The 17,758-nt window shown below is 46.2% G+C and overlaps 1 protein-coding gene across 2 annotated transcripts; it reads right to left on the bottom strand.

Moving 5' to 3' along the window:
• Positions 1-1,552: 1,552 nt before the first annotated feature.
• TMEM169 (transmembrane protein 169) lies at positions 1,553-16,067 on the bottom strand. Of its 2 annotated transcripts, none has more exons than XM_060261259.1 (3): positions 15,666-16,067; positions 3,761-4,185; positions 1,553-2,259 (listed from the first exon to the last, which is right to left on the bottom strand). In XM_060261259.1, exons 2-3 carry the CDS (start codon positions 4,029-4,031, stop codon positions 1,637-1,639), a joined length of 894 nt encoding a protein of 297 aa, XP_060117242.1. In that variant the 5' UTR covers positions 4,032-4,185; positions 15,666-16,067; the 3' UTR covers positions 1,553-1,636. The 2 variants fall into 2 exon arrangements, with proteins under 2 accessions (XP_060117242.1, XP_060117241.1); XM_060261258.1 differs by lacking the exon at positions 15,666-16,067 and adding an exon at positions 14,456-14,475.
• Between the last annotated feature and the right edge of the window lie 1,691 nt (positions 16,068-17,758).

Consider the following 17,758-nt stretch of genomic DNA (forward strand, 5'->3'; position numbering starts at 1 on the left):
TATATCAAAACATACTTCATTCACAAGTGCAACGTACTGGTTTTTGTCCAGCATATCCCCCCCCGCCCCCACACACATTTAGCCTGGCTTTTTGCACAAGTGTTAAACCAGGCACCCGGAGCAGACCAATGTTACGTATTATATTGAAAAATATGGGATGAATTAAGTAGGGGAAATTGGAACTACTCAAACTGTAAACCACTAAATGTAAAAGGAACAGGATCTGACACGGTTTGAGCATCCTGGTTGCCCACTCCTGCTCTAGGGGACCCGTCTAAGGACATCACTGTCTAAGACAATACTTAATTACAGACTCTTAGCCTACTGTACGACTACATCAAGTGGCACAGAGCTGAACATATTACAATTAAATACGTTTTCAGATTGCAGTCATTACCCTTGGCAGCTTTTGCACAAGGAAGAGGAAGGAACAAGGCTGCAGCTGCAATTTCAAGTTGGCAGGAAACTTTTGGCACCTGTCCTTTTCCCATTCCACTCTTAGCCAATCAATCCAAATAAAGAGAATGTTTTAAGGAAAGGAAAGGTCCCCTGTGCAAGCACCAGTAGTTTTCGACTCTGGGGTGATTTTGCTTTCACGTTTTCACGGCAGACTTTTTACGGGGTGGTTTGCCATTGCCTTCCCCAGTCTTTTTATACTCCCCCCCCCCCCCAGCAAGCTGGGTACTCATTTTACTGACCTCGGAAGGATGGAAGGCTGAGTCAACCTTGGGCAGGCTACCTGAATCCAGCTTCCGCCGGAATCGAACTCAGGTCGTGAGCAGAGAGTTCAGACCACAGTACTGCTGCTTTACCACTCTGTACCACGGGGCCGCTTTATTTTTTATGTTTTAAACTTAAGAATAAATACTGATCAGGCCATCAGTATTATGAGCTATCCATAAATCTTCTTACCCAGCATACTGGCACTTCAGAATTATTTTAAAAATCTAATGGCCAATTTACACCATCAGTGATATCAAATAGAAAGGCTTTATCTGGACCGCACCATGTCTGACTGTGGGCAGGGCTTGCTTTCATGATGGAAAGCTCTGCTTTTAGGTGCCCCACCCCCCAACAGACATACCCAAATCCTATACATTGAAAAAAACCTGCACACCAGAGAGGCCAAGCTTTCTCAGTTATATACGATTTTTGTATATGCAGGATATGCTGTGGGAGAACATTCAAAAATGCAGCACTCCCATGTGCAGGCCAAAGTGGTATAAATTGGCCCTAAGCTAGGTCAAACGTTCAGAGAAAGCTTGTGGCACTGTCCTCCCAAGCATATCAGAATGGAGGTAGGCAAAACAATACCTCAATATTCGTCTGTATCAACTCTTCTCCCTTTCCATGTTGAATACTAGTAAAGTACGACTATAATTGGATTATAATTCTAAATCCATACTAGCTTTCTGAATACATAGTTTCTAACAGGGGAAGCATTACAATTCCCGTTTCCCTCCACATTCTGGTGGGACCGTGCCATGTTTCTACCCCCCCCTGACTGTTTGAATAAGCTTCCGGGGCTTTATTCATCAATACTGTGCAAATGTGTATGTACATGCCTGCTTTAATCACTCTAGTACATTTGCAATACTTATGAACGTGAAAAATCTGGAGTCTTTAGAGCAAAGACTTAGACAGCTGAAATCTCTTCACCTTGAGCGGAGCCTTTCGCCGACAGGCTACCTGAGACATTGTCAGAATCTAATAGCTCAACAATGCTGTACGGAGAGCAGTCTTCTAGGCCCATCTTGCTACAAAGCCAGCCACAGAACCCTTTTTCCATATCTCTCACAGCATGCCACCAATCCCCAAAGGCCCACGAGACCTGAGTCACTGCTGTATAGAGGCCCAGGGAACAGGAAATGACCATGATTATGATTGGGTAGAAGATGATTAGAAAGGGGCAGAAGGTAATCTTGTGCCAAAAGGTCCTCTCTTCATTGTACACCAAGAAGACATTGTACCAGGTGATGGTCCCATAGTAAAAGGAAACCACAAAGGACATCATGAAGATGACAGGGAGGCAGGCGAGGCTCCAGAGAAGGACGTGGGGGCCCTTAGCCAGCCCGACGTCACAAGGTTTTTTCCCTTCTGGCATTTCAGTTTTGGGAGGGTCTTTCGACTTAGTCAGCTCCTGCAGCTCTTTGTCAGTCAGCGTAACATGAATATCCACCATCTGGCCTTTTTTCTTTCCTCTGGTGATGGTTCCAGTTAAAGTAACGTATCTGCTATCTAAGGGCATAGCCCAAGAACCTAGGAGAACAAAGAAATGAAATCAAAACAAGACAGACCTCAAACCAGACTTTCATTCCACCCTCCCTGTAATATGGTTGCCATCCAGTGGAGGGGGAGGGGGACATAGAGGTTGTCAGATCCCAGCTGGGAAACTCCTAGAGATTTGGAAACGGAGCCTGGGGAGAACAAGGACCTCAATAGGGTACGATGCCACAGAGGTGAATTCATTTTCTCCAGGGGAACTGACCTCCGTAGTCTGGAGATGAGCTCTAATTCTGGGACATCTCCAGGTTCCACTTAAAGGTTGTCATCTCTAGCAATTAATTTAATCTAAACCATGTTAAGGCAACTAGAGGCTGCATTTGTTTTTATGAATCCAATTAAATTCAACAGGGCTTATTATCAGATTAAGTTTACAGCAGATTCACACCAAGAAAGCAGCCTGGTCGTATATATAGTTAAGTGTGCCAGGCTGACTGAAATCAAAGCATTTAACTTTGCATAAGAACATGCTAAAGAGGGGGGGGGGTTATTTGCCCCAGGTTTCTCATCTTGTGCGACCAAAAGAGGTATTAAAACTTGCGTCATCATACAGTTAACACCTAGTCAATTAGGTCTGCCAACCTCCAGGTGATAGCTGGAGATCCCCCCCCCCCCATTACAACTAATCTCCAAGTGACATAGGTCAGTTCACCTGGATAAAATGGTTGCTCTGGAAGGCAGACTCTATGGAATTACACCCCACTGAAGTCCCTCCTCTTTCCAAACCACATCTTCCATCTTAGACAGGTTAAAACGGATAAAAGGAAGTACTTCTTCACCCAAAGGGTGATTAACATGTGGAATTCACTGCCACAGGAGGTGGTGGCGGCCACAAGTATAGCCACCTTCAAGAAGGGTTTAGATAAAAATATGGAGCACAGGTCCATCAGTGGCTATTAGCTACAGTGTATGTGTGTATATAAAATTTTTTGCCACTGTGTGACACAGAGTGTTGGACTGGATGGGCCGTTGGCCTGATCCAACATGGCTTCTCTTATGTTCCTCAGGCTCCATCCCCCAAATATCCAGGTATTTCTCAACCTGGAGGTGGAAATTGTCAATTGACGATGTAAACAGGATTGGAGGACAAGAATTTCACTTTTTAGACATGCAAACATTAGACAAAAAAAGCAGCGGTCCATCGAGTTCAGCATCCTGTTTCATACAGTGGCCTACCCAGGCATAGAGGCCATGACCTTCCCCTGATGCTGGCTCTTGGCACTGGTATTCAAAATTTTGCTGTTTTTATCTATGATGGTTCCTTTAACTCACCATGTCCAGTAGCCAGTGAAGGACCTATCCTCCATGAATTTGTCTAACCCCTACTCAAAATCATCACTAAAAGGGGTGGGGCTTCTGATTTGAGAAACTGCTTTCCAGAATGAATTAACAAAGTCACATAAGACCCTCTCCTAACTGCTAGGAAAATGTGAAACATGCACCATACATCACAAATCACTTATTTCAGGGCATTTACCATCTCCTATAGAATGTCCTAAGAACTTGGAGCCTTCCTCTGAACTTTTCTCACCCCCCTCCTCATCCACCTGTTCTTCTTCCACCTTGTTCTCATTTCCTGTCCGATACACGATTATCGATTCCGGGCGGGGTTCTTTCTTTCTCTTCTTCCTTCTGTCTGTCGTTGCCTCTCCGTCAAAGGTCACTGCAGTAGCTACAGCTCTGCGTAAGGAGTTACGCTGAGGGCTTTGTGTCCTGCTTTTGCTCTCCCTTGACGTAGACTCTTCCATCCCGCTAGTATTCTCACTGGGCTTCTCTGCAAGGCTTTTCTTTCAACAAAATATCAGCTTGGTCTGCACTTATGAGCCATTAACACTGATTTTCAGGGACGTTCCGGCTAACAGCAGCAACCATTTCACAGCACTGATCAAACACACTGCATTCCTAAAGAAAAGAAGAGAAAATAATTGGAGCACATTCCATTTAGTAAAATGAAGCAGCATCCATGGCATTCTGCCAGCTAATACCTAATGTACTGCACTCAGCAATCTTATAGGTCCCTGTCTCCCAGGTGCAAAATGAATACTATCATTGTATTTTTGCATATTTAAATTGATTTTTTTAACCAAGAGTTTAAAACAGATTGAATTTTTTTTTTTTTGAAATTGTGGCCTAGCAGAATGAGTGTTGGATTTGGACCTGGGAGACATTGGTTCAAACCACTGCCCTTCGTGATAAGCCTGTCAAATGGCTTAAGCTATTGCCACGCCGGCTCAATTTCCTACCTGTGATGTGCAAAAAAAACCCCTGTGTGTTTGTGGAGAAAGAAACACAACACTAAAGGATAATGTTCACTTTCTTTATATGTTTGTGTGATGTAGGACTAGTTTTCTTTACGGTGGAAAAATTTTCATATAATATATATTTATGTCACAATGCTTCCCATGCCACACTCTTTACCTGTACTCAAATACAACAGTCTGTAACAGTGGGTGAGATCACACAAGAGATTTGGCCTGATCTAGCCATGCTTCCCCTCTGGATTTAATGTGCATCATCACACATGCATATCTGCCCCGCAAGTCCCACCCGTCCTTACCTCATTTTAAGATGGTCTGGGATTGGATTAAATATCTCCTGGTTACTTCCTAGTAGCAAATCTCTAAAGTGCATGCAGGGCGCATTTCCTGGCTGTCTGAACGGCCAGGGTGTGCAATGCATCCACCCTGCATGCGCAAGAGCAGTCTGAACGCTCCTCTTACATGTGTGCAGCCCATGCATCTCCTGGCAGCAGGGTGGCGGCAGTGTGATTGCCTCAGCATGCATCGAAGAGTACAGGCTTTTTCAAAGTTGAGATACTGCTAGGCCAAATTCCAGTGTGATCCCATCCAGTACAACTTGCAAAATGTTTGTAGTATGCTGCAAAACACACTGGCACTGCCCTTCATACTTTACAATACGGATCAGCATTTTCCTAAACTTAGACAACTCTTACGTCAGATAGAAGTAATAACCACGTAGAAATAAGTCTAAGATGCTTATTTTGATCCAAGTGTGTGTCAGAGAGCCAGTAGAGATTTTCCAAATAGTGTAGCAAGGCCAAAGTATATGCTAATACAACTACTCTTTATGCTGTTCTATATACTTTATCTGAGAAGAGAAGAAATCTAAGAAACACTAGGAAGGGCATGTAAGAATGCAGACAACACCCTGAAATAAGGGGATGAGGAGGCAGCAGCTGGTTAACAGGCAACAGGCTTGTCTGCTACAACCCCCCACAAGGAGTGTTGCTGAGAATATATAGAACCGACCGCTACTATGCTGAATATTAACTCTTGTGTTTTTCAGCATTTCTTGGGGCTTCCTGCTGAAGCCAAGGAGTTAACTTTACTTCTCTGCTTTTGTTTAAGGGACTTTCAGAGTACCAGAAAGAGAAGAGGTGAGAAGCATCTTTAAGAAAGTAGTATGATGGAATAGTTGGGCTAAGCTTAGGGAGCCTAAGCAGTTGGACTAAGCCTTGCCATGAAACTCACTGGGTGCCCTTGAGACAGTCATTCTCTCTCAGCCTAAACTACCTCACAAGGCTGTTGAGAGAATAACATGGAAGAGGGGAGACGCATGTATGGAGAGCTGAGAGCCTTGGAGAAATAACTGAACAAAAATGTAATAAACCAGTTATTAACTACCGAAAGCTACAAGTCAGTGTTCCTAAACTGGCAGGGCAGAAGATAATTAGCATATATTATTTACAAAAGTATCGACAAATTTGCATGGTTTTTGAATAAATATGCTGGACATGTTGCTATTGCCTGCGATACCATTAGGGCAGCTTGCAATGTACGAAGATAAGTGGCAATTAGGATGCTTTGCAGATGAATTATCATCACTTAAATTGAAATCTCAATTTATACCAATTAAGGTTCAGCAACAAACGTCTTCTCAGGAATGGATTAATCGCCATAGGGGAAGTATTACTAAGTACAAATTCCATCAAATTTATGTCTACTCTGGGATCAGCAAAACACCAACAACAGCTCAAGCAACAGTTCCAAGAGGTGCCTTTGGGGCAGCTTGGGCAATGTTCTTGTGCACAAATGGATGGAATGTCATAAGGAGGTATTAGATGAAGTACCAACAGAGCCAAGCAAATGAATCAAAAGCAGTACAGCCCTGAAATGTCAAACAAGCCATAAATGAGAGGTGGCCCAGTATAGTGAACAGAGGGACGGTGGCTCAGTGGTAGAGCATCTGCTTGGGAAGCAGAAGGTCCCAGGTTCAATCCCTGGCATCTCCAAAAAAGGGTCCAGGCAAATAGGTGTGAAAACCACAGCTTGAGACACTGGAGAGCCGCTGCCAGTCTGAGAAGACAATACTGACTTTGATGGACCAAGGGTCTGATTCAGTATAAGGCAGCTTCATATGTTCATGTTCATATGTTTGGGTTTGGACAAGCAAAAGTTAAAGCGCTTTAGGGTATCCATGATTTCAGTGGAAAAGACTGACACCAGAATCTACATGTTAATTTTTTCTCAACAAATATCAGTAGCAGATAATATGTAAGAACGAACGGAGGACCCGCAAAGACTTGCGAGTGTCTTGCTCCTCCCCAACTATTTCTTCTGTCCCTTTCCTGAAAGCCCCATAGACTGTCCCCTTCTCTTCCCCCCCACCTCACTTTACCTGTCCCCCTGTCTTCAGCTTTCTCTTCTTCCCTCCCCTTGACAGCCTCTCCTTGGGGAAACTCTTGGCTGAGCTGCATGGTGCAAATTGCTGAGCCGGACCCAGTTACATGGTGGAGAACCTTCAAAGTCATGCGGGGGCATACTACACATTCCCGGTATCTGCCTTCCCACACGATTTCCGCCTGGTACCCCCCCCACCCCCCATATTCTCACCTTTCTCTACTTCCTTCGCTCCTTCCCATCCACCTCCCTATTATCTATTGCCTATCTTCAGCTAAAGTTGCCAGGTGGCCAGTGTTGATTGAAAAAAAAAAACAGTATTTAAATTTAAATGTCCAGAATCTTTTTCAGTGTTTTCCCCAAACAGTCAGTGAAAATACTGGCAATCCTGCCAAGCCTGAACAGTGAAACACACTATTTTGGCTTTGGGGAGGTGGCATTGAGCCCAAGTTTGGTGTAGTGGTGAAGTGTGCGGACTCTTATCTGGGAGAACCGGGTTTGATTCCCCACTCCTCCACTTGCACCTGCTGGAATGGTCTTGGGTCAGCCATAGCTCTGGCAGAGGTTGTCCTTGAAAGGGCAGCTGCTGTGAGAGCCCTCTCCAGCTCCACCCACCTCACAGGGTGTCTGTTGTGGGGGAGGAAGGTAAAGGAGAGCCGCTCTGAGAATCTTCGGAGTGGAGGGCGGGATTTAATCCAATATCTTCTTCTTCTTCAAGCATGAAACAGCAGCCACTGCTGCTGCATGGGCTGGGGGCTTCTCCCACTGCCAACAGCATTCTACATGCTATTTACCATGACAGGAGATGGCACTGAGCCCAAGACAACAGCCGCTGCTGCTATTTCATGCTTGTGTTGGGTACTGCTCCCAGTGCAACCAGAGTGCTTTGTGCTGTTTGCTCCGTGAGAAGGCAACACCAAGCCTTGGCATGTCAAGTATTTTTTTTTAAATATACGTCTGGCAATCCTGTCTTCAGTCATTTAATTATTTATTTATATTCCCCCATGGCTCCCAAGCCACAGGTAGGAGCAGGGGAACCTTGCTCCCAGGTTCCATTGCCCACCACCACTTCTTAAAAATGCAGACCTGCGTATTTCCCAGAAGTTCTTAACATAAACCATGGAGTTCCCAGTGATTCCTCAAACTACCCTTTTTCATTTCCAGTAACTACATGAGGCTGCATTTCAAAAAATATTTCCTTCTGTGACGCTGCTGCTTAACCCCACCTTTTTCACAAGGGGGACTCCAAGCAGCTTACATCATGCTCCTCATCTCCATTTTATTTTCACAACAAACTTGTGAGATGAGTTAGGCTGAAAATGAGCGACTGGCCCAAAGTCACTAAGTGAGCTTTCTTGGCAGAGTGGGGATTGGAACCTGGCTTCTCCCAGAGCCTAGTCTGAAACTCTAACCAAAGCAGCACACTGGCTATCATGGGGTGGTTGCTAGGGATGAGCATGAACCAAACAGCAAATTGTGATTTGTGCTAAAAATGGCCGGTTCGTGGTTCATTCCAAACTGATTTGTCTAATCCCACTGCACCCGAACACAAAAATGAACTGGCCTTTTTTCTTGGCATGTCATTTAATTGTTTGGTTGAGTTTTCCAGATAGCCTGGCATGATTCCCCAGCCTGCACTTCTGATCAGTTTCCAGTGAAACTGACTAAACACTGCAGCTCCATTTTCCCTAGCCCCCTGTGGCTTCTAGTCAGTTTCCAGAAACCAACTAGACACTGCAGCTCTACTTTCCTCAGCCTCCTACCTTCTAGTCAGTTTCCACTGAAACTGATTAGAAGCCACAGGTCCACTTTCCCCAGCCCCCTGCAGCTTCTAGTCAATTTCACTGGAAATTGACCAGAAAGCTGGGGGGCTGGAGAGAGTGGAGCTGTCACTTCTAGTCCATTTCACTCCTCTCCAAGCTTCCTGGAGGTGAAACAGACCAGAAGCTTCAGGACAGCTTTCTTTTCTTTCCCCAGCTTGACATACAGGGAAGTCAAATGTGTGGCCCATGGCTGAATCAGGCCCCCAGAGGGCTCGTATTAGGCATGTGAGCAACTCACTGTTGACTGCTTCCTTCTCCCTCTCTCTTGTTTCCTTCTGCATCATAGCTTGCTTTGTCAGGCTTGCGCAATCACATAGGAGCTACAGAGCAAAGCCTGGGGAGGGAGGGAAAGAGCAAGAGCTTCCTTTGCCCAATTCACTTGATTTCACAGAAGAGATACAAAGCACCTTTAAGGCCAACAAAGTTTTATTCAAAGTATGAGCTTGAATTATTCGAGAGAGAGAGAGGGGGTGGGTATTATTGGCTTATGCCAAGGTTCTCCTGAGTGCAACTGGGTTTGCCTCCCCCTTTTCACTGTATTCACGTCTTCATGATCCAGTCTCTCTCTGTAGGAAAGCAATGTGAACCATAGATTATCAATGAGCCAGAGAAATGGATTGGTGGAGTGTGTGTCCAGACCAAGTTCACTCAGCACATTTCCTTTGTACCTACTTCTGAACCTAGGCTTCTGAACCTAGGCTTCCCAGATAAGTAGGCCAATACAGACCATTACACATTGCTGACTCTGTATTCTTGCACTGCCTCATAGGAGTTGTAGTTATTTCTCTGAGGAAGACTATAGTTTTGTAGACAAACACATACCCCTCAGTCTGTGTCATCGTGCCTTTACATGTTCTTAACCAGCTCATGAACCAATTTATGCGCAAAAGCTCACAATGTCCAGCCATTTTATGTTTTCCTCTGGGTCTTAGGCTCAGAGCATTGACCATGAGATTTCTGTAATGAATCTCAATAAATCAAAAGTACGTTTGCAACTCATAGATACACAACTGCACAATTGCTACAGCACAGATGTTGTCTCCAGATTATGATGTAATAATTCAGAGCAAGAGGTGTCAGTTATCAGAGACAATTAAACAAAATATTGCAAGAGTGCTAATGTTTTAAGTAATAAAATATTTAATTGTGTTTGTGTGCACCCTTTATAAAGTTTATACCACTACTTAGCATTACATTTTATGACACACGGCCCGGCCCAATAAGGTCTCATTTATGTCAGATCTGGCCCTCATAACAAATGAGTCCAACACCCCTGTACTAGACATTGCAGTTCCGCTTTCTCCCACCCCCTGCGACTTCTAGTCAATTTCCAGTGAAACTGACTATATGCTGCAGCTCCACTTTCCCCAGCCTCCTACCTTCTGGTCAGTTTCCAGTGAAATTGACTAGAAACTGCAGCTCCACTTTCCCAAGTCACCTGCAGCTTCTAGTCATTTTCACTGGAAATTGACCAGAAGATGGGCTGGGGAGACCAGAGCTGCCACTTCCAGCCCATTTCACTCCCCTGCAAGCTTCCAGGAGGTGAAACGAACCAGAACCGAATCTTTCTTTCCCCAGCTTGACATACTCCGAGGAGAGCAGTTTACTGGGGGCGCCTGTTTGGGCACCTCAGCCCTACAAAATCCAATTTGTATGAAACTTGGAGAGCAGGTAGAGGATAGGCTGCCGAAGAGTACGCCACAAGTTTGGCATCTCTAGCCCACTTAGGGGCCATTCTACGCCTTCCCGAATGAAACGTACCAATGAACCACAAATTGTTCAGGAAATTGAAAAAAAATGGGCAACCCAATGAACTAAGAAATGAACCACCGTTTTTGCATTCTGTGCCCATCTCTTGCGGCTGCTGTTGAACAGTAGCAAGCGGTTAGGCCCGGGTGAGTTAAGCAAACTATTTCGCATCAAGCAGCCCAGTTGTTGCCACTTTGCCTGGTGCTGTTTGCTCCACTCATGATTTCATGTATCCTGACAATGTACACATAGGCTTCTCAATGGAGCAAACACACTTCCATTAGGGTTTGTAGAATCTTTCGGGATCAAGTGCCGTGTCCTACTGGAGAAAGTTTTCCTTCCAGTAGAACACGGCACTTGATCCCCGAAAGATTCTACAAACCCTAATGATGTTACCAGCCGTGAGAACCTGAAATCTTTGAAAACTTCCATTAACTGTTTCAAATCAGGAAAAGGGCAGGGGGAAGGTTTAAGAACCATCTCTTCAAATGCTATAGTCTTGATCAGTGTTCCCTCTAACCTGAGTGAGCATGAGCTGGGTCACAGATTTGTCTTAACTCAGGAAGGACGACCCCAGAGCACAATAATTTATGCGGTAGCTCACAACTTTAATACCAGTAGCTCACAAAGCAAAATCTTTGCTCACAAGACTCTTCGGCTTAGACAGAACATTGGTCTTGATCCAAATCAAGCCCTCGTACGACTGGCCACTGAATTCTCAGTTGAGGACTTTTAACACATATTTAATTGAAAATCCTTATAGTATACATGGACAAACTGAGGACTGTACAACGTGAATATAGACCCTGAAGAAGTAATACATACTTGTGTGAACTGGCCTGCGGCAATAAAGCAGGGAAAACTGTTGTGCAGAATTAAAATTTACACATAAAGCAAGGAAATGCAAAACCAACCGATTCTTTCCCTTAAGGGGGCTGCCCTTAACGCTGCACTGCTACAGAATAAAGTAAAGGAACATAACTCAAAATTAAAAATTATGTTCACATTTTTTTTTAAAAAGGCAAACAATTCTTTTCTTAAATGAGGGGGATACTGAAAGCGCTCTATAATGATTTTTTCTAATTTAGAAAGACATCTTAGCAGCATCTGTATTCCAGCCAAGGGGGTCTATGGCTCACCTGCGGGATTGGGCCTCTGAATGATAATCTAGGGGTTTTTTTTTAAATTTAACCAAGATTAATGTTCCTCCAGGATTAAAGAATTCTATAGTCCATCTGTGAAATGTAGGTCAGCCAAAGGCAATAAATTGACAAGCAAATCCTAAAACTTTATAAAAAAAAGAAATGGGCAAGTTGCTTGCGGGGTAAAGGAAATGAGAACCATTGACTTCCTCTTGGTCTTCTGGTGAGTTAGAGCTCACCTGTGCTGCCATCTATGTGGTTTTTAAGTGAGACGCCTAAAATCCTTTTTGTCAAAACCCATCCAGGACCTACCTGTTCATCAGCCAAACCTCATGCACAGCTATGGTTCAGAAGTTAAACATAAGCTTGCCCAACTCTTAAGCAGACAAAGAACAAAGTGCCACCAGCATGACCTCTTTCAATGAACACAGGACTGGAGGTTTGCTGCTTTAAAACAGGAGCAGGAGGCCTTCTCTTACTCAGAGGAAGGGTATATTTGTCTAAGTGAAGTTCTGCTTGCACAGAACTTGTGGCCGGTTTCAGAAAGTAGAGCTGCGAATGTACATTTTCATTTGACTGAGCTTAATGGGAGGTGGAAGAGCCCCGTGGCACAGAGTGGTAAAGCTGCAGTACTGCAGTTGGAGCCCTCTGCTCACAACCTGAGTTCGATCCCAGCGGAAGCTGGTTCAGGTAGCTGACTCCAGGTTGACTCAGCCTTCCATCCTTCTGAGGTCGGTATAATGAGTACTTGGCTTGCTGGGGGGGGGGGGGGGAGTGTAGATGACTGGGGAACGCAATGGCAAACCACCCTGCAAAAAGTCTTCCGTGAAAATGTTGTGAAAGCAACGTCACCCCAGAGTCAAAAACGACTGGCGCTTGCACAAGGGACTACCTTTACCTTTAATGGGAGGCGGGCAGCCATGACTGCTCTCAATTTCTTCCCTAATCATATCGTTTGTCCCCACCCTGGGGACAAACAATATGGGGAGGGAGCAGGGAGGAAAAAACACAGCTACCTCAAATCCCAATTCAGCAGCAGATTAAGGATAAAGGTGGAATCTCTAGGTTGCAACCCGGCAATACTACAGCTGCATGGGAAGGGAGAACCGTGTGTGCTGCCTTGAGCTCTTTGGAGGAAAGGCAGGGTGAAAATGTGATGCATAGACAGAAAGTGTTCATCTGTAATAGCCAGGGTTTTTTTTTTCCTGGGGGAGTGTGGTGGTATGGAGTTCCGGAACTTCTTCATGGAAACAAAATTCTCAACAAAAAATGTTTAGAAGTTCATGAGAGGCATCCTTGTGTTTCTCCTACATTTCCCTTTGGAGAGTTCCAGCACCTCTTTTTCCAGAAAAAAAGGCCCTGGTAATAGCAAAAAGAGCCCTGTGGCGCAGAGTGGTAAAGCTGCAGTACTGCAAAGATCTCTGCTCACCATTTGAGTTCAATCCTGGCGGAAGCTGGGTTCAGGTAGCCGGCTAAAGGTTGACTCGGCCTTCCATCCTTACGAGGTCGGTAAAATGAGTACCCAGCTTGCTTGGGGGGAAAGTGTAGATGACTGGGGAAGGCAACGGCAAACCACCCCGTAAAAAAGTCTGCCATGAAAACGTCGTGAAAGCAACGTCACCCCCGAGTTGAAAACGACTGGTGCTTGCCCAGGGAACTACCTTTACCTTTAATAGCAAAAAGACAAGGGATGTTTTGGCACCTGTGAGTCTAATTGGACTACTGTAGCTTGAAGTTTTACTGGCATCAGACACATGTAAACAAGTAGCAGGTATAATTCTTGTGCGACTGATTGGCCCCTTCAAAACTCCATGCCATAGTAAATGGTCAGTCCCCACCTAGTCTCATGGCTAATATTTTTAGTCCCCAGTTCCATGAAGCAAAGATTAAAATGGCCAAAAGCAACTAAAATAATGAATGTGTACTTGCTAGATAGACTCTATAATGCTTTTTCTGACCACTCCAAAAAAAGAAAACTGACACCTAAAGTAGATTTGGTGGGGAAGTGAAAGGTAATATAGAAGAAAGGGAGTTGAAAGTGTGTCTCACTGCTTCAGAATTTCAACTAATGAGAAGCTGGGACTAACTTGTGAACTACAAATCAGCACAAAATGCTGTGGTGCTTAGAAGAAAATCACTCCCAAGTCATTCTTTTTTTTAAATTCTCACTGCGAGAAGAATATTTTAGCACATAAAAATCACCTTCAGTTATTTACTCTAGATTTCTAATTAAAACAAAAAACAAAACTATTTTGAGAACAGCTCCCAAGCAGCTGAAGTCACATCTGGACTAAAACAAACATCACGCTAGGGGCATGTTGCCCATGATATCATCCAATGGATGACTCCACTGCATATAAATGTACTTCAGTCTATCTGCATGCTGGTTAACACACCAGCAATTGGTCACTTGGTCTATACATCCAACAGAATGAGACAAAAAGGCATTCAGGCTACTGAATGCACGCAAGTCTCTAAGTGGGTAATAATATTTTTGAATATTTTCCAACTTGCTGAAAACAGAAAACCAACACAGCTGGCAAAAAGCCGCAAGTGAACTTTTTACCACAATGTGCTAATTTTCTGTTTGCAGACAGGTATCTCGCCCCACCCCCTCCCCATGTGGAGAAGCATTCATACCTGGAATTTCCCACCTGCAGTCTGGAACAGACCGTATTCTACTATGTCAGCATTTGTCACCTGATTCTTCAGCAAGTGCAGCCTAGGCCAAAGGAAATGCAGCCAGTGTGCTAACTTTATATGTGAAGGGACCAATTAAGTGTGCTTATACATGACAGGTTACATAGAGATTTCTTACATAGTGCTTTGCTTTTGGCTGCTATCACATCAATGACCCACACAACAGTTGAGCTCAGACTTTCCCCCAGAATTTGGCACCCTCTTCACAGGATGCTGAATCCATGCAATCAGCTGCTGCTCATGTGACTGGGTCATTTAAAGATTATCCCAGCTGTGCACAGGCTACTTGCAGGGAAAAAAAACCTGCTCTCATGTATCTGAGGTACCATAAAGCGGTCCATAATTAAAGCCTGGAGGGACACTGCAGTTTGTTGTAAGTTTTTTTTTATTGTCGAGTTAGTATGCTCCAGAAAAAATAAAAGTACTATTGTGCTAAGATTTATTGTAGTACGACGATTCATGAGCTATGCAGTAAAAAGATTTGATGAAGAGTTCACGACAGCTTGTGCCAGCCACAATAAATCTGTTAGATAGTATATGGTGCCATGAGAGTAGTTTTTGTTCCAATTCCTAAAGTCTACTGCATGGCAACCCTATTCCTTTAACTGATACCAGTAGACTTAAGGGAGAATCTCACAGTCCAAGCACATGAAGAAGGGCTTAGATAGTTCAAAGTCTATTTGCTGCCACACACAGTTCACTCTTGTCACCACCACCACCCACCCACCCCCCCGCCCCACCGCAAAAGTGGAATTTTTCTTTTGGGGATAAAGATTTTTAAAAACCCATCCCCCAGGAAGCTTTTTAATATGCAAACCACATTCCCCATACAGAAAATTTCTTGCAAAGCCTGTTTGCAAGGAGGGCTCTACTCTTCTTTTTTTTAAGCTTCAAAAAATCCTTCAAGTCATGCTAGCAGGGAAATTTCCCAAAGACGCCAAATGCACCGGTAACGGAAACATTTCTCTAATAATTCTTAACCTGCCCATAGCTACAGTAACGAGTTCCTCTTTCTTCAGACACCAGTCCATTGGACAACCTGGGAAGGGGATCACTTCACAAGATCAACCAACAGGGTCATCCAAAGGCCTATGTCGAAGGGCGCAACTCCCCTAAGAACGGCACTGCGCGTCTCTCAAACAAAAGGGATCACTTACAGCTGCATGGAGCTATCCCTCCCTCCCCCCCCCCCATACGCTTGCAAACTGCAACCTCATCTGCAATGCAATATTTGGCTTCCATCTGCTTTAATTCTGGAAAGGAAGACAAGCGGCGGAGCGCATGCTTCCCCTGATGGAGAAAAAACCCTTAAGTCTTCCTTTACTTACACTCCCCCCTTCCCCGTTCCGGCCAAATCACCGCGGCTGGCTTCCAGCAGGAACGCTGCTCACCGACCTCGGCCCTGCTCCGCATCTCGAGGCCCCCTTGGGCATGCAGTTAGCAGCGGCGGTTTGGGGGGAGATCGCCTCGCCGAAAGGAATCAGCTGCAAAAACGGGGAAGGGCGGCGAGATGCCTGCGGAGCCCCCACGAGCTGCGGGCCGGTCGGGCCCCCTCCGCTTTCGGGAGCTGACCCATGCGCTTCTGCATCGCTCCGTTGCTGCCGTCCTTCGTCCTGGGCATGCAGTTAGCAGCGGCGGCTTGGGGGGAGAGGCGAACGCTCCTTTGTCCTTTCTCAGCTTGCCCCGCTGGTCGGGCAGGAGAGAGCTACGGACCCGCTCCCATCCGCCTCGGGGACGATAACGGGAGAAGGAAGCTTTTATTCGTTCGCTTGCGGGACGGGGAGCGGCGAGAGGAGGAACGGGTCCATCCTCAACTTCTCCAAATGCAACCGCGGAGGAAAAGAAGAAGCCGGAGACGGGCCTTTTGCGTTGCAAGGGAGGAGCGAGATCCTGCTACTGCCTCCGCGCCCCCTCCCCACCCACCCCCTTCCTCGGATGCAAAAGCTTTCCGTCGGGTTGCAACGAGTCGGGGTTGAATGCAGCTTGCAAACGAAACACAACTTCTCCAAATGCAACCGCGGAGGAAAAGAAGAAGCTGGAGGCAGGCCTTTTGCGCTGCAAGGAAGGCGCGAGATCCTGCTACCGCCTCTGCGCCCCCTCCCCACCCCCTTCCTCGGATGCTATAGGAGAAAAGCTTTGCATCGGGTTGCAACGAGTCGGGGCCGAATGCCGCTTGCAAACGAAACGCAACTTCTCCAAATGCAACCGCGGAGGAAAAGAAGAAGCCGGAGACAGGCCTTTTGCGCTGCGAGGAAGGCGCGAGATCCTCCTACCGCCTCTGCGCCCCCTCCCCACCCCCTTCCTCGGATGCAATAAGAGAAAAGCTTTCCATCGGGTTGCAACCAGTCGGGGCTGAACGCGGCTTGCAAACGAAATACAACTTCTCCAAATGCAACCGAGGAGGAAAAGAAGAAGCCGGAGACAGGCCTTTTGCGTTGCAAGGGAGGCGCGAGATCCTGCTACCGCCTCTGCGCCCCCTCCCCACCCCCTTCCTCGGATGCAATAGGAGAAAAGCTTTGCATCGGGTTGCAACCAGTCGGGGCTGAATGCGGCTTGCAAACGAAATACAACTTCTCCAAATGCAACCGCGGAGGAAAAGAGGAAGCTGGAGGCAGGCCTTTTGCGCTGCGAGGAAGGAGCGAGATCCTCCTACCGCCTCTGCGCCCCCTCCCCACCCCCTTCCTTTGATGCTGTAGGAGAAAAGCTTTCCATGTCGGGGCTGAATGCCGCTTGCAAACGAAATGCAACTTCTCGAAATGCGACCGAGGAGGAAAAGAAGAAGCTGGAGACAGGCCTTTTGCACTGCAAGGAAGGAGCGAGATCCTCCTACCGCCTCTGCGCCCCCTCCCCACCCCCTTCCTCGGATGCAATAGGAGAAAAGCTTTGCATCGGGTTGCAACCAGTCGGGGCTGAACGCGGCTTGCAAACGAAATACAACTTCTCCAAATGCAACCGAGGAGGAAAAGAAGGAGCTGGAGACAGGTCTTTTGCGCTGCAAGGAAGGAGCGAGATCCTGCTACCGCCTCCGCGCCCCCTCCCCACCCCCTTCCTCGGATGCTATAGGAGAAAAGCTTTCCATGTCGGGGCTGAATGCGGCTTGCAAACGAAATGCAACGTCTCGAAATGCGACCGAGGAGGTAAAGAAGAAGCTGGAGGCAGGCCTTTTGCGTTGCAAGGGAGGCGCGAGATCCTCCTACCGCCTCTGCGCCCCCACCCCACCCCCTTCCTCTGATGCAAAAGCTTTCCCTTGGGTTGCAACGAGTCGGGGCCGAATGCCGCTTGCAAACCGAAATACAACTTCTCCAAATGCAACCGAGGAGGAAAAGAGGAAGCCGGAGCCAGGCCTTTTGCGTTGCGAGGGAGGCGCGAGATCCTGCTACCGCCTCCGCGCCCCCTCCCCACCCCCTTCCTCGGATGCAAT

The sequence above is a fragment of the Heteronotia binoei genome, chromosome 21 (assembly GCF_032191835.1).
Source record: "Heteronotia binoei isolate CCM8104 ecotype False Entrance Well chromosome 21, APGP_CSIRO_Hbin_v1, whole genome shotgun sequence".
NCBI lineage: Eukaryota > Metazoa > Chordata > Lepidosauria > Squamata > Gekkonidae > Heteronotia > Heteronotia binoei.

Excerpts from the sequence above, each read along its gene's own strand:
- TMEM169 (XM_060261259.1), bottom strand. The coding sequence starts at position 4,031 with ATGGAAGAGTCTACGTCAAGGGAGAGCAAAAGCAGGACACAAAGCCCT. Across the intron at positions 2,260-3,760 it reads AGGACATTCTATAGGAGATG|GTTCTTGGGCTATGCCCTTA; the intron begins GTAAATGCCCTG and ends TTGTTCTCCTAG.